The sequence below is a fragment of the Staurois parvus genome, unplaced genomic scaffold (assembly GCF_062004578.1).
Source record: "Staurois parvus isolate SC_StPar_1 unplaced genomic scaffold, SC_StPar_1.0 ptg000471l, whole genome shotgun sequence".
NCBI lineage: Eukaryota > Metazoa > Chordata > Amphibia > Anura > Ranidae > Staurois > Staurois parvus.
Genome location: NW_028318267.1, coordinates 212,026 through 235,996, shown reverse-complemented (window position 1 = coordinate 235,996; position 23,971 = coordinate 212,026). Strand labels below are relative to the sequence as shown.

Genomic DNA, 23,971 nt, shown 5'->3' with positions numbered 1-23,971 from the left:
CCACCAAGAAGAAGAAAACCCTAGGTTCAGCAGGTAAACTATATTACGGGAAAAATGTATATTAGCAAATACCAGGGCATAGAGTTAATAAATGAATTTAGGAAGATTTATATAAACACTGTGGGGGTTTAGAACCCCTAACACTATGTTAACCACTTGAAATCCATACTCCTCATCTAAAGCATTGAGCCTTCTTGTTAAAGTTCAACATCAAAACTTCCCAGACTGTGCATGTAACAAGCTGTGCCGAGTGTTGCCAAACTAAGTGACTCAGAGTTACATAGGGTAAAACTATAAGTGGTCACAACTGGCAACACTTTCAACTCCAAAGATTATGCACCTATAACTAGCTTGGTTTTGGAAAGGCTTCGGTCAGCTATGAGATTCCTCTTTAGGTTTTTCATCTTGGAAAAATACTGGGAAATTCTTAGCTATGGGGAATAAAGGCATTTCTTCATTCAGATGTTTGAGAAAATATTGTTTTTGCAATATTATAATATGATTGGTGAATACAATAAGAACACATAGCTGTTACCAGACCTTGCCCTATCTCTTTTATTAAAGTGGAATTCAAAGCAAAACCTTAAAATGATTGTAAAGGATTAAATGGTGTTTTTAAAAAATAACAAACATGTTATACTTACCTGTGCAATGGTTTTGCACAGAGCTGCTCCAATCGTCCTTTTCTCAGGTCCCCTGCTGGCACTCTTCTCCCTGCCAAGTGCCCCAGTAGGAAGCTGCTTGCTATGGGGGCACTCATGTAAGGTTCACTCCTGAGTCGACTGTGTATGTTCAGTGGCAAACAGAGGGTGGCTAGGCCTGCCCCCACTTCTTAGTGGCGGTCTCTAAGAGAAGAGAGAGCAGATGCTCTCCTGCACAGCACAGGATTGAGATGGGAATCAGGCAAGTATAAAGGGGGTGATAGCTGAATGCAGAGGGTTTCCTACTTTAATGCAGAGCATGCATTAAGGTAAAAAGCCTTTAGAACCATTGTAAAACTGTCCCTTTCCCTCTCCTAACACTTATTTTCACTAACCTGTGTAAGGAAGATCTCTATACTTACCTATTTTCAGGCCATGTGGGGTTTTGCCTGGAATTTCAGTTTAATCCCTGACATAATTAGGCATAGTTCAGGTTGTAGTTCCATGAAATGAAAGTGAAAATGCACAACAACAATAAGAAGTGTGCTGTGGAAATCCCCAAGCAACTTGTGAATACAAATACCGTGACTGTATTGTGTTCTTTGTATTAGCGCACTTGCACTAGCACAAGCACAGTTGAGTTCTGTCTGTTTCTCTACTCCATATCTGACTTTCACCATTTTTATTACGCTGGTGTGTTTTAAAATTGTTTTTAGTTTTTTTTTTTTTAACAGAGATTGTTGTCTTTACATATTTTTATGTTAACATTTTGTGTACTTTGTGGATCAGTACTACCTGGACAAAGATAAGTGTGTAGACACGCCCGAAAGCTTGTCCTGAAAATACAACTGTTAGAGTAAATTAAAAAGATATCATGGACAGCACTGAGAATATAACATAAATCACCACCAAGATGAATAGAAAAGCAAGAAAATAAAGACCATCCGACCTAAACTGCTGCTGCTTGCATTTGGAAAAGGAAAGAGTAAAGAAAACAGGATCTTAATACGCTCAAGTTTGTCTGAGTAAGTATAGAAATTTCAATATTTGAAATATATGTTTTGTTATACATACGTTTCTGCTTTTTTTTTTCAGAAGCACATATGTTTCTGCTTTTTTTTTCAGAAGCAATGAATGCAATTTCTGAGCTTTGGAGAATATTAGATGCCTGGCTTTCATATAGATTTCATGGTGTCAATATTTTTAGATACTGGGGTTCATTTGTTCACTTAGCAAAGATTTTAAAGAACTATATACAAAACTTTTTTTTTTTTTCATTTTAGATAGAGCAAGGAGGGGGGGAATAACCTCTGTCAGATTTTTTTTTTTTGCCAATTGTGTCCCGTTGTGGAGATTTTCCTTCACTGCCTTTCTCATAGCCAAATAGGAATTAAGAGAAAATCCCAGCAAATGAAAGGAATTCCTTGGGGACCCCGAGGTCCCCAGAACTAGCGGCCCTATTTGAAGATTTCCCTGCTTTTACTTTTCTGGGAACAACCCAAAATTTGTGATTTTCTTTACTTTCACTTTTCAGTGATAATGGTAAACAAGACTAATAGAGAATCTTCTTATTGGGTGCACAGACAGCAAGAAAAACTGACAGAGGGTCTAATCCCTTTCCACTTTATCCAAAACAAAAAAAAAAAAAAAATTGCCTTTAGTTATACTGTACGCTCATTTTTGAAAACCCAATTATGTGCTAGAAAAAATCCTCTTTTCTAAATTTTCTTTACTCATGATTGAATATTTAAAAAATTTTTTTTTTACCTTATTCACTGCCCTACATTTTGCACTGTAAGCACATTTCTAGGTGAACAGCCCCTATTATTAAATCAACCCCACTAAAGAAGGATGCAGCAAGCACAGTCAAAATTAAATCTGATTGGAAGCTGTAGATGTCTCATTGTCAAGCATGCATACAAGCATGTGAGGGGCCATAAAAACTATTAAGAACAATTTTGAGTTGCTGCAATTAAATTTCAGCAAAATGGACTAGCCTGCTGCATCATTTTTTCATTTTTATTTTCGGGGTGTCTTTAAATTCAGTCCTCTGTAGGGTGATCATTTTCATTTCCATCAAACGATGGGACATCCTTACGTTTCTAACACATTTCCAAGTCCATATCAGTATACATATCCCGCAGGTTAATTTTTCTCTTTTGAGATCTGATGTGTTTTCAAAGTGTTCCTTTCATTTTTTTGAGCAGTGTATATTTCGGTGGGTAGGCTATAAGGCCCCAGGGTTTTGGGGGGCCCTTTGTAAAAATTAGAATTGGTAGTATAACCCATAATAATATGGGTTATACCACCAATTCTAATTTTTACAAAGAAAAAGGGGCTTCCAGGCGCTTTTATTTCTATTGGTTTAACTTTGAGAATGTTAAGTATATCTAGGAACTGTCTGATCTGGTTAGTCAAGTCAGCCACCTTTGACTCATAAACCGTGAGTAAAAGGCAGTAAATGTCAGAATACTGCTCGTGTCATGCACCACAGCACCATCTATGCTTTTGATCACTGTAATAATTTCAGGATCTTGTTGTGCCCAGGCTATTACTGCCAACATGTGTCCTGTCTGTTCTCCCTCTTCATAATACTTTTGATTTAGAAAAAATTTGTTTCCCACTTTGGTCAGGGATAGGGTTCTATATCATTTCTTTGCTTCTTGCCAAACTAGTCGCTTGATTTCAGAAGGGTCTGAGATAACATGTTCCTCTACCTCCCACTGTTTAGAAGAATTCTTAATATTAGAAATCTCCTTAAATAGGATTCCCTGTAAATAATCTTTCATGGCATCCCAGTTCACAAGCAGAGAGCCTGTGCCTTCTTATACAGAAAAAACTCTGTTAGTAGGCGTTCAATGACATCCCCTGCCAGTAGCAGGGGCAGCCATTATGGATTAATCTTCCATGAAATAGGCACAGCCTGCCCATCGGACACCATGGTTACCACCATGGGCGAATGGTCTGAGAGGCCCTAGGGCCATACTGCACTGAGTCTAACCATGGAAGAAAATGATCAGTCCAGAGGGCAAGGACTAATCAAGATAGGGACAAGTAGGAACTTGAACAGCAGGAATATTCCCTCGCCCTTCGGGTATCTAAGTCGCCAAGCATCAGTAAGTTCCTGTAATTATTTAGCAAATTGTAGATCACCTTGTTTCCCTGCTGTGCTAGAAGGGTAGAATCTATCCTCAACCTCATTTTGAACATTGTTAAAGTCTCCCTTCGCCATCACCAAAAGCTGCAGCCATTGTGACATTTAGTTTAGTAATTTGCTTCAACACTGCATCATTGTATGGGGGAGGGATATAAACATTTGCCAGGATAAAACATCTGTCATTCAGAAGACAGAGTAGAAATATATGGCCCTTTCGGATCTAAACGGCATCATTTGCAGGAAACATTATGTGACTAAACTGATGTTTTTTTTCTGATGTGTTACAGGTGAGAGAACATATCCCCTAGGGTGACAGCCATCATGGGAGAGGTGATTGTAGGTGAAACCCCTGTGGAAATAATATTGGGTGACATCACTGCGGAAAGTACTGATGCTATTCTCACCCCAAACAATGCAACGCTAAACCAAAACTTTGGTAAGCAGTTCCAGAAATGACTAAAAACATTGGCCATGAAATTATAACCACTGAGCAGCAATTTATTTATAGTTTAAACCAAAACTCTTGACAATCATGAAACTGAACTATTTAAAAATTATTTTAATTAAAAACCATCAATTGAAAAGTAACAAACATTAATACATGCTGAATATTGTTTAGACAGTAACATCAGTAACATAGATTGATATCTAAAAAAAAAAGAAAAAGACTACCAAATCTTTAAACATTTGTTGATAATACTTGTAGCAGATCATTAGTTTATTAAAGTGGTTGTAAAGGTTGAAGGTTTTTTACCTTCATGCATTCTATGCATGAAGGTAAAAAACCTTCTGTGTGCAGCAACCCCACCCCCCTGCCCCAGCCCCCTCAATACTTACCTGAACCTCATCACGTTACAGCGATGTGCATGACAGCCTCGGCTGTCCCGGGTCTCTGCCTCCTCATTGGCTGAGACAGCAAGTGGGAGCCATTGGCACCCGCTGCTGTCAATTACAGCCAGTCAGTCAATGAGGGGAGACGGGCAGGGCCAAGCCACGGCTCCGTGTGTGAATGGATACACGGAGCGGAGAGTACCCCCATAGCAAGCTGCTTGCTATGGGGACACCCAACAGGAGGGAGGGACCAGGAGAGCCAGTGGGGGACCCCAGAAGAGGAGGATTTGGGCTGCTCTGTGCAAAGCCACTGCACACAGTAGGTAAGTATAGACATGTTTGTTATTTTCCCCCCAAAAAATGAACGTTTAGAATCGCTTTAAGTCAGTGTTCCCAATTAAAATTAGACTCAGGTCCCTTTCACACGAGAGGTCTGATCAGGTCCGGCTGGTAGTTTTTCAAGCGGACTATATCAGATCCTCAATTCTTCTCTATAGAGTGCTGGATGTAAATAGACTTGTGTCCATTTACATTTGGCTGCCTCTGGGTCCAATCCGATCAGGCAAAGAAAAAACAAAACCGAAGGGGATCCATTCCCCGCTGGCCAGATCGTATCAGAGGGCAATCAACTGTAAAGGGAGAGCAGGGCAGGGCCCATACAGCACAGTGGGCTGTGTCTGCGTCTGCTCTCCATAAGCAGAGTGAGCTTGGACCTGTGATCTGGCCACTCCACTTAACTCAGCAGGGGATCAGCGACAAACCTCCTGCTGAGCAAAACCAGACCCAGCCCATGTGAAAGGGGCCTCAGTGTGCTCAAAACAGGTCTGTCAGGTTTTGGTAGATATTGGAGAACTAGAGCACCTGGCAGCTGCTTATTCCTCTTGGGTACTCATAGGGCTAAGTAAACACAGTGGCTGGTTTGCGGTTCGGTACAGTGGAATCTCTGCAATGCTGATCTCTGTTCACTTTTTTTAAACAAACTTTCTATAAATGTCACACAGTTCCATTTCATTAAGTTCAGTTGGCTACTATGTGGTACGAGGTAGTGGATTGCCTTGCACTGTGTTCAAATAAAGTATGGCCTGCCTTACGTTTTGCAGCGGACACCATCTGTACACCACCAAAACACAGGTACACTGGAGACAATTTTAGCTTTTTTTTGTGGTGGGACTGCGCTGGAATGGCCGCCCAACACAGTCCCACTGCACCTTGTGTCAATGTACCCTTACTGAATTCTCTGCAATTACCAAGAGTTACCAGATCTGCATACCTGCTGTGCCCATTATAAGAGGTTCCCACTCTCCTGATTACATTTTACAGAATGTGGAGCGAGGAGCCTAAATATATGGAGATGGGCAGGAACAACCAAAATTCACAGGTGGGCAAGAAAACAGCTGGATATTTCATCAGGGAGGTCTTATTTTATAGAATCGATTTTAAGCCTGGAACACACACAAACACAAAACACACACAAAAAAAAAATAAAGAAGTCACTGTACTAACTATGCAATGTTAGTATAGCGAACTACCCCACTGTGCTATTGTGTTCTGACAGGGGAACCACCTCCCCATGCCAGAACACACCGGTCAGCATTTGCAGTCATTGGTTGCCAGTACTGATCAAATGGCAATCAGCTGCTGGTTTTCAAGCATGCTCGTTCGACAAAACTCAGCTGTGAGATCGGCTTCTGTTGCACAAGCAGCTGTACACACGGGCCAAACGTTGGCCAGTTTCTACTGTAATGGCTGATTTTGGCCAAAATTCAGCTGATATTTGGCCCATGTGTATGTGGCTTCAGCAATGTGACAGGGGCTGATTCAGCCTGGCAGGATCTACCTGTCACTAAAATACCACTTTTAGGTTGACTGATGTGTGGTAAAGCTGGTGGGGCAGGCAAACCTTTCCTACATGTTTCCCAATTAACTCGTTGGGCACCAAGTCTGGGTCAAATAAGAGGACTACCTCTCAGGTGGGTTTTTTTGGGCTAGGCTGGGCAGCTAAGACACATTAACTCTCCTAGACATGAGATACCTTTACTTTAGTGCCATTTACTGAGGCAGACGAGGGGAAATACTTGACCTTACGGTGGACCTCTGAATTTAGAGACCACCGATACCATGTATCCTTGCCCCATAACTGTTCTCTAGTTACACTCAGGTCCCTGTGTAAATGTATATCTTTCCATTGTAGCTTGCAATTAGGCGGGTCATGCAGAACACTGATCACTGCCATCTGTCCAGCCTTTCCCACTACCGAAACTGGTAGCAGCATGGAACCCTGCCGTGCACACAGCATAGGCTCCAATGTGCACTTGGCTTTAACTCTTGAACTTCTGATGGGTTGCTTTTTAGGGCAGTTCTGCTCCGGTTGCTGTGGGAGATGGAATGCGATATAGGGAGTGCCAACAACATCTAGAGGCAATTCCCCCTATAACAGGTACACTTTTACGACAGGCTGCTTGCTGACTGTTACTTCATTGCTTATGGCAACCACATGTATAACTTGCACTAGTATGACTCTAAACGTGCTGACACTTCATACCCCATGTGCTAGTGACCCAAGTTGCAGACTAAGTGCAAAGTTGTGCCGGTTACTTTCATTACACCCCTTTGAGTAATTTCCACCCAGGCAAAAGGCAAAGTTTCATCGTTTTACTGAATAAAGTGTAGACAGTACAGAGTCCAACATGGCACAGTCTTTACCTAAGTCCCTAATCCTACTCAGGATATATGCTGCCTCGGCATACCTGTGAAAGGTAAAGTCCGTGTTCTAAAAGGTCCATCAGTGGCATTCCCCAGCAACTGGTGCCTTCAGAGGAGAATCCCAGGTACAGAGGACCTTCTACATTATGGCAGCAGCATGTGGAATTTTTGTACAGCTCTCAGGTGCAGCTTCCAATCTCACTCTTCAAACCACTATCAGTCTTTTATATCACAGGTTCTGTGGGTTAGACTCAGCGATAATACGCCAAAAACACTAAATAACTGGGAAAGGCATTAACCCCTACCGTCCCATCAGGGGCAGCACCTAACTAGAACATGGTCCAACCTGCCTACCAACGTTTAAAACGAATTAAGTGTTTAAACTCCAATTTGATTACAATTCTTTTCTACATTTCTAGGTGTATGCAAACATATTCTCACTTCAGCTGGACCTACGGTACAGGAAGAATGTGCACGTTTATGTAAGAACCACATTTTGATTAATTGCTGATAATGTATTAAAAATGTTCGGCTGTATAATATTTATAGGCAGGAATTTTGTAAAAAAAAAAATCAGTATATCAGCTGTAACAATTGATCCGTATTTTCTATCTTCAACTCTGGAGTAACTTTGGCAGGTGAACGTCAACCCCAGACTTGCATTATTAATTTCTCAGCACTGATAAAATGATTTGTGATATTTATAGTGAATTTCTTTTATTTGCTCCCTTTTGATCAGTTAAATATGCTATTGAAACCATTTTGTTATATTTGTTTGATAAGTGCAAAGAAAAAAAAAATTATGCTTCCAAAAATCCAGTGAGCTGATTGCACTTCCTGCACTGCACTGCAGTCCCAAACAGTGTTACTAGCCCTGTTCAATTCAATTCAGTAGACTACATAACATCTCTCCTCTATGTTGTGGCAATGCGGAGAGGGAGGGAGATCTTCTGTAGAAAGGGTGACAATACTGCTCCTCCATAGATACAGTACAGTGAGTGAGCATTATTACCCTAGGATGGGAAGTGTGTTATTGGCAGAATCACCAGGCAAAAATAAAGAATACAAAAACCTGAGATAAAGGAAACCAATGCAGCCACCACATCTAAAAACTGATAAGCTGCAATATGTTACATTTTTGTTTCTGGATTTTTAGGTAGAGGCAAATAAATTGAATTACAACCCCCATTTTTTATGCATTTACAGCTACAGTGATTTTTTTTTCTTTAAAGAAAATTAAGTCATGGGGTTTGTCTCAACCCTGCAACCTTTGCTGGACAGCTTGGCCTGTTAGTAAAAAATGAACAAATCTGCAGGCAGGATCAGCAAGTATTAAAAGTTACTGGGGGGATTCAGAAAGACAAAGACTGTTGTATTATTGCTACTGACAGACTGCATCATATATGTAATTTCTGATTTTTACCGTATTCTCACATTAAATGTATGACCATCATGTGAGATAACAATGAGATGAGAAGCTGTGGAAAGCTGGTCCCACTTCCAAGTTCCAGAGCTCTATTATATCTGATCTGCTCCAGGAACATCTGCATTTGAAAAAATGTTTGCAGAACATAAATCCAGAGAAGGACCATCTTTACTTGTTGGAAGACATAAATGTCCACTATCTTTAACAATAGATTAAGATAATAGTCGAAGTAGTTTGAAGTAAAATGTATATATTTCTCTTATATAAAATATTTCAGGTACACTCCCCAATGACGGATGTGTAGTGACTGGTGCCGGAAATCTGAAAAGTGATATAATAATTCACCTAATAAATGTAAAGCCATCACGCATTACAGCATATGTGAAAAAATCATTTAAAGTCTGTGAGCAACGTAATCTCCATTCCATTTCTATTCCAGCTATTGGAACAGGTAAAATGAGATGTCGTCTACCTTATACTATTTCACATCAACACTAAAGCTTTTACATATATGCAGACTATGCACACTAAGCTGCTCAGGGCTGACATGTAAATATCAACAATGTGTATGCAGCTGACAATGCCAATGCTTTACATGCTATTGATGTTTACATCTCCCCCTGAATGAGCCATTCATACTGTGGCAGCACATGCGCAGAATGACCTCAGCCATTCTAAATGATGGGTAAATATACTATAATGTCCAATCCCATGAACTCCATATTCTTAACTTTTTCTGAGTTTTATATTGCTCTGTTCCGTTTCTGGGAGCATTTAAACACTGCCCTGTGTAAGCTCTGAGTCACTCCAGCTGGAGCTTACACAGGGCTGAGGACTCTTCCCACCACTATGATAGCACTGGGCCAATCAACCCAAATTAGTCACATGCTCCCCCATACCTAAAAGTACTGTGTATTTTTCTCACTCCAGGTGGTTGATCACAGCACAGATTACAGTTCTCACCCAAAAAAGAGTAGCAAGAATATTTTATAATTAGGACACTTGTACTAGTGACAACTGCGGGATCTGCCCTTGTATGGGAAAAGGAAGGATTTTCACTGACTTTCTGTGCCTTCGAGACCAAGTTTCTCTCTCTCTCTCTCCCCCTCTCTCTCTCCTCTTTGCCCTCTCTCCCTCACTTCTCTCTCTCCCCTCTCTCTCCTGTCTCCCCTCTCTCTCCTCTCTCTCCTCTTTCCCCTCTCTCTCCTCTCTCCCCTCTCTCTCCTCTCTCCCCTCTCTCTCTCCTCTCACTTCTCTCTTCCCTCTCTCCCCTCTCTCTCCTCTCTTCCCTCTCTCCCCTCTATTTTTCTCACTCCAGGTGGCTGATCACAGCACAGATTACAGTTGTCACCCAAAAAAGAGTAACAAGAATATTTTGTAATTAGGACACTTGTACTAGTGACAACTGCGGGATCTGCCCTTGAATGGGAAATGGAAGGATTTTCACTGACTTTCTGTGCCTTCAAGACCAAGTTTCTCTTTCTTTCTTTCTCTCTCTCCTCTCTCTCCTCCCTCTTCTCTCTCCTCTCTTTCTCCTCTCTCCCCTCTCTCTCCTCTCTTCCCTCTACTTTTCTCACTCCAGGTGGCTGATCACAGCACAGATTACAGTTGTCACCCAAAAACAAGTAGCAAGAATATTTTGTAATTAGGACACTTGTTCTGCGGGATCTTCCCTTGTATGGGAAAAGGAAGGCTATTCACTGACTTTCTTTGCCTTCAAGACCAAGTTTCTCTTTCTCTCTCTCCTCCCTCTTCTCTCTCCTCTCTCCCCTCTCTTCTCTCTCTCTCCTCTCTCCCCTCTCTCTCGCCTCTCTCCCCTCTCTCTCTCCTGTCCCCCCTCTCTCTCCTCTCTCTCTCCTCTCACTTCTCTCTTCCCTCTCTCCCCTCTCTCCCCTCTCTCTCCTCTCTTCCCTCTCTCCCCTCTATTTTTCTCACTCCAGGTGGCTGATGACAGCGCAGATTACAGTTGTCACCCAAAAAAGAGTAGTAAGAATATTTTATAATTAGGACACTTGTACTAGTGACAACTGTGGGATCTGCCCTTGTATGGGAAAAGGAAGGATTTTTACTGACTTTCTGTGCCTTCAAGACCAAGTTTCTCTTTTTCTCTCTCCTCCCTCTTCTCTCTCCTCTCTCTCTCTTTCTCCTCTCTCCCCTCTCTCTCTCCTCTCTACTATGGGTGGATCCTTCTCAGCTATAGCAACAGCCAATCAGAGCACAGTCCTGTTTTTTTTCCTGTCTGTCACTCACAAAGAGAGAAAAAAGAGAAACAAATGCCTTGCAGGTGCTGTTTAGGATTTAAAGCAACTAGCACTGTTCTACACCAAACTGTTCTACACTTTTTTTTTCTGTTTGGCCAGAAAGACACTATAGATGGAACATTGCTTTAATTAGGGGTGGGGCATTCATTTGTGGGTGTGGGTTTAGAGGAAAAAAACCTGCGGTGCACGGAGCGTGCCTTGGCAAAAAGGGGCGTGGTTTAAATTTCGCTAACATCCTTAAAGGGAGTGGCTTAAAGGAAGTGTGGTTAAATAGAGTCTGAGATGACTTACATAGTGCAGAATGTGACAGTAGGAGCTTCTAGCTGTTCTATCTACTGTTATTTACCTTACTTATGAGAAAGACCTGTGTAAGATGGTTTCTGCTCCCCTTCACTTTCTCCATTCAGCTCCTGTGCCTCTGCTCTCCCTTTGCTTCTCCATACAACTCAGATGGTCTGTTCAGGTGGCGTGTGAGGTCCATAGTGACTCCATGGTGGAGGGACCAGGGTGTCCTCTGATCGGGATGACCAGGGTCACCAGGGGCTGTGTGTAAGAGCTCAGGGGGAGCACTGTGAGCAGTACAGTATGGATGTGTGTTTAGGAGAGACTTTATCTGTATGAGAGCTATAGAAGAGCTTCTCGCATTGTCCCTGAAAATTTATGTCCCAACATGTGTCCCAGTTGATGTGAGAGCATATGTTATTGTTTCAATTTTCACATTTTGTCAGGTTCACCTCTTACACACTTGGAAAAGCAGTCAGTCCCAGATGATCATACAGACCCCAATTGCAGCAATTGTTCCACTCTTGCTCAGCCAAATGCTTAAATGAATGGAATCAATCAGTTATTCTTGCAGGTTATTCTTTGCTGTTTATTAGGAATTATACCTCCTCTCGTCAGGTCCACTCTCTCCACAGATCGCTGCACCTACTCTCTCTCACTCTCTCTCTCTCTCTGTATGGCTACAGCTCCTCCTGCAACTGACAAGGCTCAAGGCGGGCTGGTGCAATCACCCCTACACTGGCCACGCCCTCTCACGAGTCCCAACCAATCACACTGTGAGGTAAGCTCCACCTCACTTCCTCACATCAATCAGGGTTCCCACTGAGGAGGTAGGGGGAGGGATCTCAGTGACATCTCTGTTTTGATTCATCAGGTCGCGCCGCAACCATGATTTTCAAAACAGCTTTAAAGTGGGACAGAGCTCCATTTTTTGGATTTTTCTGATGACAAGCTCAGAGTGGGACATGGGTTGCACTTTCGGGACTATCCAAGACATTTTGGGACTGTTGGCAGCTATGCAAGACAGGGAGTGAAGGAAAATATCCTGGATGGCATGCAGACAGCAATAAAAACTAGATACAGTTTCCGACCTTTCCACTTTCTATTCATAATAGCTGGAGTTCTACAGCACTTTAAATCTGAATTCCCTGACCCCTGCACTGCGAGGGTTAAATGCTCTATATGTATAGGGGTGCCCAGATAAGGAGAAATCTTTATCATGTATTTGACTCTGGCAAGCTCCATCGATATGTGCGGCCAGCTATTCCCCCCCACCTGGTGTGGTTGCATGTTCACCCCCACCATGAAAGATGCCCCACATTGTGTGTGATGACACCAAGGCCCCGTCCGCCAACAGGAGCTTTAGGGGGAAGAGGAGAGTATGGAGCTGGCGCAATGGAAAAGTCATGTAAGGTAATAATGCCTGTTCAGCTTTCCCTAGACCACAGGTATCAAACAGAAGGCCCAAAGGCTGAATCCAGCCCTCCAGGCCATTTTATGTGGTCCTAAGACTTCCCTTGCAGCTGTGGCACCGATTTACAGCCGATATTCGCTCTGTTAGTGGGTCAATGGCACCGGCCGATTTTCATGGTTCTTCCCCTTTTCGGTAATCGGGCATGTTGGAAAATGCACGAAAAACGACCAATTTTCGACTCAATGATTGTCAAATCGTACGATCATTTTTCCGAAAAGAATATGCACATGAGCCATGACCTGGAAGGAACAGAAGTTTTGCCTGTTATATGGGGTGAACGTTATGACTTGGTCGGCCAATTTTCAAAATCATTGATGGCACCGAATGAACAACGGTTTCGATTTTCGGACGAAAAATCGTTTGGATTTCGAACCATGTATGGCCTGCATTAAACTGGAGCTCAGAGAATCTGGTGCAGCTGTTCATAGTAACCAATCAGCTTCTAAATTCAGCTTGTTCAATGAAGCTTTGACAACAACACCTAGTAGCTGATTGGTTACTATGCACAGCTGTGCGAGATTCTCTGTGCTTGTGTTTTAGTAAATCCCCCCCCCCCCTTTGTGTTAATAAAAAGCCACAAACAACAGAAGTGTGTTTAATGTGTGCCCCTGCACGCTAATTCACGGGGTGTAAATTCAACCTAACTGAAAACAAAACCACACTAATTGGTGTTTTATATCTGTCTGTGTTCAGCTTTAATATATAGGAAGATCATAAGTAAATATGGGATTCAGTTTTTTGTTTTTTGTTTTGCGGATATTGATTTAACTTTAATTTTTTTTCACAATAAAGGAAGAAAATAGAAAACCGTACCTTGACTGGGGTATTCATTCTGACTAGTTCTGATTTTCTGGTTTTATAGGTTCAGGCAAACTAAATCCCCAGAACTCCATCAAAGCCATTTTGAGAGCGATTGAAGAGTATCTTGTTGATCCTGTCGACCAAGTCGAGCGCACCACACATAGCTGCATTTCTAAGATCCGCATTGTTGTCTTTGACCCGGCTGTGTATCAGGAATACATTATTTTTTATCAGACTTACAAGGTAAAAGCAAATGTTCAGAAGCTACTTTCTACAATCCATGAAGTACATTTTGTAGTATGTCTATGCAGTAGCTAGTCAGCTTAAAGTGGTATTAAACTCAAAAGCAAAAATGTAATGTATATCGCAGCTTACTAACCTTTATATGTGGTGACTTCATTCGTTTTCTTTCATAGGCTTTTTCTCTTTGTTTTCACCTGGTGATCTGGCCGTTAATACACCTCTTGTATTAGAGTGCCCCCACTCTGGGTGAAGGAGCACAGGGGCAACTTTGGACAGCAGTATTGTCAATCTGTGGGGGTCCTGGATGTACTAGCAGATTTAAATACACTAACAAGTTGAAGCAAAACTCCCGCTAACAGTATAAAAGGATTGGGGGGGGGGGGCTACCACACCTGAGCACGTAGGGGTACCTCTCATCTCTTGCACGCGCTCAAAAAAAATATTCAGTAAAAAAAAACAAATCAATTTTCTAAAAAAATTAATTCAGGCCAAAATGTATTTTGCTACATGTCTTTGGTAAAAAAAATTCCTAATAAATGTATAGTAATTGGCTTGTGTGAAAGTTATAAGTCTAAGCGTCTACAAATTATGGTATATGTATTTGAAAATTGATCAAGCCTGATGTTCTGATGGCATATCTCATTGAGTGAGGCCCTTAAAATGCCAGGACAGTACAAATACAACCCCTTTTTGGAACGTAGGCAGTCTGAGGTATTTAGCAAGAGGCATGGTGAGTTTTTTTGAAGTTGTAATTTTTTGTCACAATTAAGAAATTACTTTTTTTTTTTTTTTACATACTGGCACCAGTAGTACATCATCATCGTATGACTGATGTGACGGTGACCAGGGACACTGACTAGTGACAGTACATTAAAAAAAATCAATAATGTATTTTATTCAATATAAATGGTATTTAAAGTGCCGCGCTCCTATTATTGTGCATATATATCTCTAAATCCACTCTATACTTGTTAAACTCAATCAATGAATATATAAATCAAGTGTAAATCATAATAATAATCATGAGTGATAAGCCATAAATTAATCAATGCGATAAAAGTTATTACCAGTGAATTACCAATACACACATCATAACCTAGATGTGTGTGATGAAAATAGTGAAACCTTAATCTAATGTGAATATTAAGTGAATATTTATAATACATATAATTAGTACCATTCTAATTATATACAATCTATCCAGTAATAATTGTGCAACTATACACTCCCATGTGCACGTGCATAGGTGTAATAAGTAAATAAATTAATTAAATAAAAATCTTTGTGAAAAAGTGCCAAAGTGAAGGTGATTCCTTGTTTCCTCTCGTCAGGTGCCTTATGATCTTCCTATGCGCTCACCTTTATGTTTGCCTGAAAAAATTCAGGCAAATACGCTTTTTGATCCTTCCAGGATCGATGGATAAAAGCTCTGTGATATAGATGTGCCAAGGTGTGGATGTAGGTACTCCTGTACTCTCCTCTTTCTCCTTTATTCCACTGCTCATGTGTCAGTTGTGAGACCAGCTTTATCTCCTTATTCCCCTCCAGGGGTCAACTCCTTCTCATTTCCTCCTCTCACCCATATGCAATTTAGGGGTCAGATATAGAGAAAATAAAACAAACGATAGTGCCTTATCCTTTAAAATGATGGAAGTTTATTTCTGCCTGTAGCGGTATTACACAGCTAGATGCATTTCCTTGGTGGTACAGGGCGGCAAATGTATCATATAGAGATCCTGGGTGAGCAATCCTCAATCTCTGCTCTCCCTCCCTGCCTGTCTCTGTCTGCAGTCGGAATTACGAGCCTCACCGCTACCACGTCGTGGTAGCGGTGAGGCTCGGTAATTCCGACTGCAGACAGAGGCAGGCAGGGAGGGAGAGCAGAGATTGAGGATTGCTCACCCAGGATCTCTATATGATACATTTGCCGCCCTGTACCACCAAGGAAATGCATCTAGCTGTGTAATACCGCTACAGGCAGAAATAAACTTCCATCATTTTAAAGGATAAGGCACTATCGTTTGTTTTATTTTCTCTATATCTGACCCCTAAATTGCATATGGGTGAGAGGAGGAAATGAGAAGGAGTTGACCCCTGGAGGGGAATAAGGAGATAAAGCTGGTCTCACAACTGACACATGAGCAGTGGAATAAAGGAGAAAGAGGAGAGTACAGGAGTACCTACATCCACACCTTGGCACATCTATATCACAGAGCTTTTATCCATCGATCCTGGAAGGATCAAAAAGCGTATTTGCCTGAATTTTTTCAGGCAAACATAAAGGTGAGCGCATAGGAAGATCATAAGGCACCTGACGAGAGGAAACAAGGAATCACCTTCACTTTGGCACTTTTTCACAAAGATTTTTATTTAATTAATTTATTTACTTATTACACCTATGCACGTGCACATGGGAGTGTATAGTTGCACAATTATTACTGGATAGATTGTATATAATTAGAATGGTACTAATTATATGTATTATAAATATTCACTTAATATTCACATTAGATTAAGGTTTCACTATTTTCATCACACACATCTAGGTTATGATGTGTGTATTGGTAATTCACTGGTAATAACTTTTATCGCATTGATTAATTTATGGCTTATCACTCATGATTATTATTATGATTTACACTTGATTTATATATTCATTGATTGAGTTTAACAAGTATAGAGTGGATTTAGAGATATATATGCACAATAATAGGAGCGCGGCACTTTAAATACCATTTATATTGATTTGACACCACCAAGTGAGTTTGTGCAAGTGCCAGCGCACCATACATCAAAGATTAGTATATAATTATTATTTAAAACACCCATTGGATTCATAATAACTCACAAGGATTCACACCATATAGCAATGTATTTTATTCAATTTATTTATTTTTATTTGATTGCTGATACAATTAAGATTCATTCTTGACAGCTGTGATTACTAGTGATCTGAGATTGGCTACAGCTAATCACATGCTGTGATTGGTCTTGGTACCATGTGATAGCTGTGGCCCAATCACAGGTATCGGAAGCAGAGCTATTATGAGTGAAATTCATTCATAACAGTTTTGTTGACATTGTGATCATGTGCGCTGCATGCCCCTCTTAGCCCAACAGGTAACAGAGTTTCCAATTTCCGCAATATTTTTTACAGAATTTTTTACTGACAAAACATGGAAAATCCACTTATGGAACACATTTGTTATTGACAACCTGAAAAATGACAGAACTCTTATTAAACAGTATTAACACAATAGGAAAACACTGGCAATACCCATAGCAAGTAATTTGCCTGGTTTAAACTTAAAAAGTCAACACAGCATGGCAAATTATCAACCCCTGATCTTTACAGACAGCTGTAAAAATCATTGATTTTTACAAACTGTCCATAAATTTACCGACAGTGGGCAAATCTGGCAGGCACAATCACGTACATGTATATGATTGTGCCTGCATGTGCCGCAACCCCCCCGCCTGCCCCCCGCAGTGTATGTGCTGCTGTGGGTCAGCAAGTGTTTAACAAAGGAAGAATATTATTTAGCATTTTGGTGTGCGGTATTCCTGTTGCTTTGGTGGAGACAAGCCGAGCCGAGCCAGCACCTGAGATGTGATTGAGGAGTCTGATCTCTCCTGCAGTGGCATGTTAAATATTTGACAGCTTGTCTCTGCTCCAATGACACGTCTGAGGATGGACAGTTATCTTGATGGCTATTGCTGCCATTAAAATGTGTCTACAAGTCTTTCCTTAGCCTTATATCTAGTACACATGATCAGAAAATCGGCCTAAAAATACCACTTGTGAAGCAATTGTACTATAATCTGATCATTATTATTATTATACAGGACTTACGGTATATAGTGCCAACAGTTTGCTTTACATTATGGAGGGAGGCAGTACAGTAACAATACAGTTCAATACAAGAGGGATTAGAGGGCCCTGCTCCTTGGAGCTTACAATCTAGGAGGGAGGGGATAGTGGTGCAAGAGGTAATTAGCTGTGAGGGATGGAGTGGTAGGAGGAGTAGGGGATTCCAGTATTAGCTGGGGTCAGGGTAGGCTTCACTGAAGAGATGGGTTTTCAGAGTGCGCCTAAAAGTTAGCAGAGTAGGCAATAGCCTGATAGCTTGGGGTAGGGAGTTCCAGAGGATGGGTGAAGCCCTTCAGAAATCCTGGAGACAAGCATGGGAGGAGGAGACAAGGGAGCTAGAGAGTAGGAGGTCTTGCGAGGAGCGGAGAGTACGGTTTGGGTGGTATTTAGAGACAAGGTCGGTGATGTAAATAGGGGCAGAGTTATGAACGGCTTTATACGTCAGTGTTAGTGTTTTGAATTTTATGCGTGGGCAATTGGAAGCCAGTGGAGGGATTGGCAGAGAGGGGTGGCAGATACAGAGCGGTTAGTAAGGTGAATGTGTCTGGCAGCAGCATTCATGATGGACTGGAGTGGGGATAGCCTGCGATAAGGTAGGCCAGTGAGGAGGGAGTTACAGTAGTCAAGGTGTGATATAATAAGGGAGTGAATGAGTTGCTTAGTGGTTTCGGAGGTTAGGAACGGGCGTATTTTGGAGATGTTGTGGAGGTGAAATCTACATGAGTTTGTCAGTGATTGGACCTGGGGCTGAAAGGACAGATTGGAGTCTAGGATTACACCTAGTACCCTGGCGTGAGGGGTGGGACTGATGGTAGTGTTGTTGATCTTGATGGAGAAGTCGGGGGGGGGGCACGGGCTGGGGGGAATACTAGAAGCTCAGTTTTGGAAAGGTTGAGTTTGAGGAAGAGGAGTGACATCCTGTCCGATATGTCACTTAGTAGGCTGGTGATGCGATTGGAGACTGAGGGGGTGAGGTGAGGGGTAGAGAGATAGATTTGTGTGTCATCGGCATAGAGATGGTAGTTGAAGCCGTGGGAGTTTATCAATTGGCCAAGGGAGGAGGTGTAGATGGAGAAGAGGAGGAGTCCGTTGACAGAGCCTTGAGGGACCCTGACAGAGAGAGGGAGTGAAGGGGAGGTGGCAGCGTTATAGGTAACACTGAAGGAGCGCTGTGAAAGATAGGAGGAGAACCAGGAGAGAGCGGAGTCTCTGAGGCCAAGAGAGTGCAGTTTTTTGAGGAGGAGGGGGTGGTCAGCCATGTCAAAAGCCGCAGAGAGGTCAAGTAGTAGGAGTATAGTATAGTAGCCATTGGTTTTGGCAGTTAGTAGGTCATTGGTGAGTTTGAGTAGGGCAGTTTCGGTGGAGTGTAGGGGGCAGAAGTCTGACTGTAAGAGTCAAGAAGGTTGTTGTCAGTGAGATGGGAGCTCAGGCGATTGTAGACTAAAAATTCTAGGAGTTTAGAGGTAAATGGCAGTAGGGACATGGGTCTTAGGTTGTTCAGGTCGGAGGGGTCCAGGGGGGGTTTATTAAGTATGGGAGTGATGTGCGCGTGCTTTAGAGGGGAGGGAAAGGTACCGGTGGAGAGGGAAAGATTGAAGATATGAGTGAGGGAGCATAGGATGGAAGAGGAGGGGGACCGCAGGAGTGGTGAGGGGACAGGGTCCAGGGGGCAGGTGGTGAGGCGGGCTTCAGAGAAAATCTTAGTGACCTCTTCGGTGGTAATGAGGTCAAGGGAGCAAAGTGTTAAGGGGATTATTGTGTGAGGAGTGTTAAGTGGGGTGGGTGTCTGTGCAGTGGCAAAGTCCCTACGAATTGCGTCAATCTTGTTTTTGAAGTGGTTGGCAATCTCGTGGGCGGTAAATGAGGTACTGGGTGGAGGTGGAGGCGGAGAAAGTAGAGAGTTAAAAGTGGAGAAAGGCGGCGAGGACTGGAGGACAAGGTTTTAATGAGAGTAATAAAGTAGGCTTGTTTGGCAGCGTGAAGGGAGGAAGTGTACGTTAATAAGTCAGATTTATAGCGGGTGAACGCTTGTTGGGATTTGGTTTTACGCCATAGTCGCTCCAGCGCACGACTATGTCGCTTGAGGTTTCTGGTGTGGTCGGTCTGCCAGGGTTGTAGTGATTGGGGTCTAATGCTTCGTGTTGTTAGGGGTACAAAGTTTTTGAGAGGCAATCACGACAATTCATGCAAAATTATCCAAAGGAACAAGCACAAAAATGTTTCTCTTATAAGACCATAACTAACGTTTTTCATTTAATTAGTACAGTATTCATCCAAAAAAACTGAAAGACCAAGACCACACATGCATAGAAATGAAAGAATATATTACAATACATTACATCATTTCAGAAGTTGTATTCTGTCGTATGAGAATTTTCATAACTTTAATAACCTCTTCATTTTAGATATGAGACTAGGATGCAAAAAAAAAAAAAAAAAAAAATGGACCTTTATTCGTCTAATATTCTCTTCATGTGTACAAGGCTTTAGGATATGATTGGTTGCAGGTGTGTGTGTATGTGTGTGTGTGTGTGTATGTTGACTAAGACTTGAATTTACTTTTTGCTTTCTTTGTGTAAAATGTTATGTTCTTCCAATATTCTCATCATGTGAACAAGGCTTTAGGATATGATTGGTTACAGGTGTGTGTACAGTCATGGCCGAAATTGTTGGCACCCTTGATATTTCTCCAGGAAATCATGTATTTCTCACGAAACGTATTGCATTAACACATGTTTTGCTATACACATGTTTATTCCCTTTGTGTGTATTGGGACAAAACAAAAAAAGGGAGGAAAGAAAGCAAATTCGACATAATGTCACACAAACCTCCAAAAATGGGCTGGACAAAAGTATTGGCACCCTTTCACAACTGCGGATAAATAAGAATGTTACAAGCATGTGATGCTCCTGTAAACTCACCTGGGGCAAGTAACAGGTGTGGGCAATATAGAAATCACACCTGAAAGCAGATAAAAAGGAGAGACGTTCACTTAACCTTTGCATTGTGTGTCTGTCTGTGCCACACTAAGCATGGACAACAGAAAGAGGAGACGAGAACTGTCTGAGGACCTGAGAACCAAAATTGTGGCAAAATATCAACAATCTCAAGGTTACAAGTCCATCTCCAGAGAACTAGATTTGCCTTTGTCCACAGTGCGCAACATTATCAAGAAGTTTGCAACCCATGGCACTGTAGCTAATCTCCCTGGTCGTGGACGGATGAGGAAAATTGATGAAAGATTGCAACGCAGAATAGTCCGGATGGTGGATAAGCAGCCCCAAACATGTTCCAAAGACATTCAAGCTGTCCTGCAGGCTCAGGGAGCATCAGTGTCAGCGCGAACTATCCGTCGACATTTAAATGAAATGAAACGCTATGGCAGGAGACCCAGGAGGACCCCACTGCTGACACAGAGACATAAAAAAGCAAGACTACAGTTTGCCAAAATGTACTTGAGTAAGCCAAAAGCCTTCTGGGAAAACGTCTTGTGGACAGATGAGACCAAGATAGAGCTTTTCGGTAAAGCACATCATTCTACTGTTTACCGAAAACGGAATGAGGCCTACAAAGAACAAAACACAGTACCTACGGTAAAATATGGTGGAGGTTCAATGATGTTTTGGGGTTGTTTTGCTGCCTCTGGCACTGGGTGCCTTGACTGTGTGCAAGGCATCATGAAATCTGAGGATTACCAAAGGATTTTGGGTCGCACTGTAGGGCCCAGTGTCAGAAAGCTGGGTTTGCGTCCAAGATCCTGGGTCTTCCAGCAGGACAATGACCCCAAACATACGTCAAAAAGCACTCAGAAATGGATGGCAAAGAAGCGCTGGAGAGTTCTGAAGTGGCCAGCAATGAGCCCAGATCTAAATCCCATTGAACACCTGTGGAGAGATCTTAAAATTGCTGTTGGGAAAAGGTGTCCTTCCAATAAGAGAGACCTGGAGCTGTTTGCAAAGGAAGAGTGGTCCAAAATTCCGGGTGAGAGGTGTCAGAAGCTTATTGATGGTTATAGGAAGCGACTGATTTCAGTTATGTTTTCCAAAGGGTGTGCAACCAAATATTAAGTTAAGGGTGCCAATACTTTTGTCCAGCCCATTTTTGGGGTTTTGTGTGACATTATGTCATATTTGCTTTTCTGCCTCTGTTTTATATTTGTTCCAATACATACAAAGGGAATAAACATGTGTATAGCAAAACATGTGTTAATGCAATACCTTTTTTGTGTGAAATACTTGATTTTCAGGAAAAATATCAAGGGTGCCAACAATTTCGGCCATGACTGTATGTATGTTGACTGAGACTTGAATTTGGCTTTTGCTTTCTTTGTGTAAAATGTTATCTTCTGTCTGTTTAGATCAACTACTCTCACTTCACTGCCTTTGGGAAAACAATAGAGCTAATTAAAGGTGACATCACTACTCAAGCTGTGGATTGTATTGTGAACCTAGCAAACCGGACCCTGGATCAGAAATCTGGTAAATCTTATATTATTGGAAAGTGAGAGCCTGTAATGTAACCTAAGTAATTTTTTCCTTCCAATGGGAATATTTACAAATATACTGTATATTTTTTTCCTAGAAGCTTCCTCATTATACTGGTATATCATGGGGGAACTTGAAGCTTTTAACGTTTCTTTTCTCCTCCTCACACTAGTGGGGGGACTAAAAACCCTTCTGACCTTCTAGAATGTTCCCCTACTGTATTTTTACAGTGGGGGGACTTGAAACCTTATTTCCCTGCCACAATCCTATAACAAAAAGGGGGGGGGGGGGTATTTATTGTCCCTTTCTTTTCCTATTCGAAAGCAAGTAAGCTCGGATAAAAAAAAATATGTCTGCTATTTATTGTATGTTATATAAAAAGACAAACGGTGGACTCAAAAATGAATGAATATAAGTGAATACCCAATAAAAAGTGCAGTGAATAAGGTCCATTCATTTTTTAGTCCAATTCTTGCCTAATAGAAGAGTGATGCTTTGGGTTGCATAGATTGTGTGCCAGCTGACTACTGTTTACTTTTGAAATAGCCAAACTCCTTTTTATAGTGTCCTTGAGTCTCCAACTGGCACTTACACTTGCTGGAATTTGAGTTTTAGTTCCTGTGCATGGCCTTTCCTTCTCCTCAGCATGTGCTGGATGAGAGAAGGCTGTGATCAGGATTAAAATGTAACAAGAGGGGATGGGGAACATGAACAACTGAATGTTGCAGGACCAGAACTGCGTATTAGCTGCTTTTCTGTATAATTTAGGTAGGTACAAATGACAGTTAGTTGGATTCAGTGATTTTAATAGATCTTTACAAGTTGCTTTTCATTTAGGCTGGAGTCTGTCTTTTAAGGCATATTTCTCATCTGTTTGCAGGTGTTTCTGGAGCAATACTGGCTGCCGCTGGGAAAGCAGTTGAGGAAGAATGCAAGAATATTGGTATGTTATTTGCTATATTCCTATTGCTGTAGTGTACCTTTTTCAAACCTAAAAAAGTGTTTTTAAAGCGGAGTTCCACCCATTTTTTCCTCTATTAGCAATGCCCTTTTGTTATACTGTTGGATTTGTATATATATATATATATATATATATATATATATATTTTTTAAAGTTTGTAAATATCTTTATATAGTGGGTAAAGGCAGCGCTTCCGGTCCCTGCCGCCTAGGCGATGATGTAATAAGGCGATTTGCAAGGTCTTCTAGGATATCGGGTCTTCTATCCCAGGAGTCCTTGTGAATCCTACAGTAGTTAGGAATGAAGTGCACTGCATAGTGTCATTACTGCGCAGGCGCGAGATCAGGAGGTGCATGCTGGGATAGCCAGCAGCAACTAATCCCGGAAATATAGACCTGCGGGCTGCAGATGCCCACATTCTTCATGGCGCCTGCCTGCTTTCTAGAGTGTGGTAAAATATTACTTTTTATCAACTAAAGAGAAGGATATCACATATATATCTTTATTCAATTATTAATGGGAAATATGAAATAATAATGGGAGAGCTTTTTAAAAAATTTGTTATGGGCACTGGAGCTCCACTTTAAAGTGGAACTTAGGTCAGCTTAGTGGTGGCAGAGGTGTTCTTATGGTCATTTGCAAATATGTATAAAAAGTTTATGCATTATGTACTTTTACCAACTAGTAGCGCACAAACCCCTGATGGGTCCCACTGTTTGCCCCAGGTTCTATTGCCTATTGGATGCACAGTAGCCAGGAACACAGCAGCTTCTTAGTCTCTTCATGCGATAACTAGGCAGAAAGTGTCTTTGATGGATTTTTTGCTTGAAGAACT

The 23,971-nt window shown here is 41.7% G+C and overlaps 1 protein-coding gene across 1 annotated transcript in view; it reads left to right on the top strand.

Annotated features, from left to right (window-relative positions):
* Positions 1 to 1,260: 1,260 nt before the first annotated feature.
* LOC149452456 (protein mono-ADP-ribosyltransferase PARP15-like) overlaps positions 1,261 to 23,971 on the top strand; it is a 40,756-nt gene continuing 18,045 nt past the window's right edge. Inside the window, exons 1-7 of the mRNA XM_089689352.1 lie at positions 1,261 to 1,666; positions 4,086 to 4,234; positions 7,752 to 7,814; positions 9,036 to 9,209; positions 13,638 to 13,819; positions 22,049 to 22,169; positions 23,056 to 23,118. Of these exons, the coding sequence (XP_089545478.1) occupies positions 4,120 to 4,234; positions 7,752 to 7,814; positions 9,036 to 9,209; positions 13,638 to 13,819; positions 22,049 to 22,169; positions 23,056 to 23,118 (718 nt within the window). The 5' untranslated portion in view covers positions 1,261 to 1,666; positions 4,086 to 4,119. The remainder of the gene's footprint in view (positions 1,667 to 4,085; positions 4,235 to 7,751; positions 7,815 to 9,035; positions 9,210 to 13,637; positions 13,820 to 22,048; positions 22,170 to 23,055; positions 23,119 to 23,971) is intronic.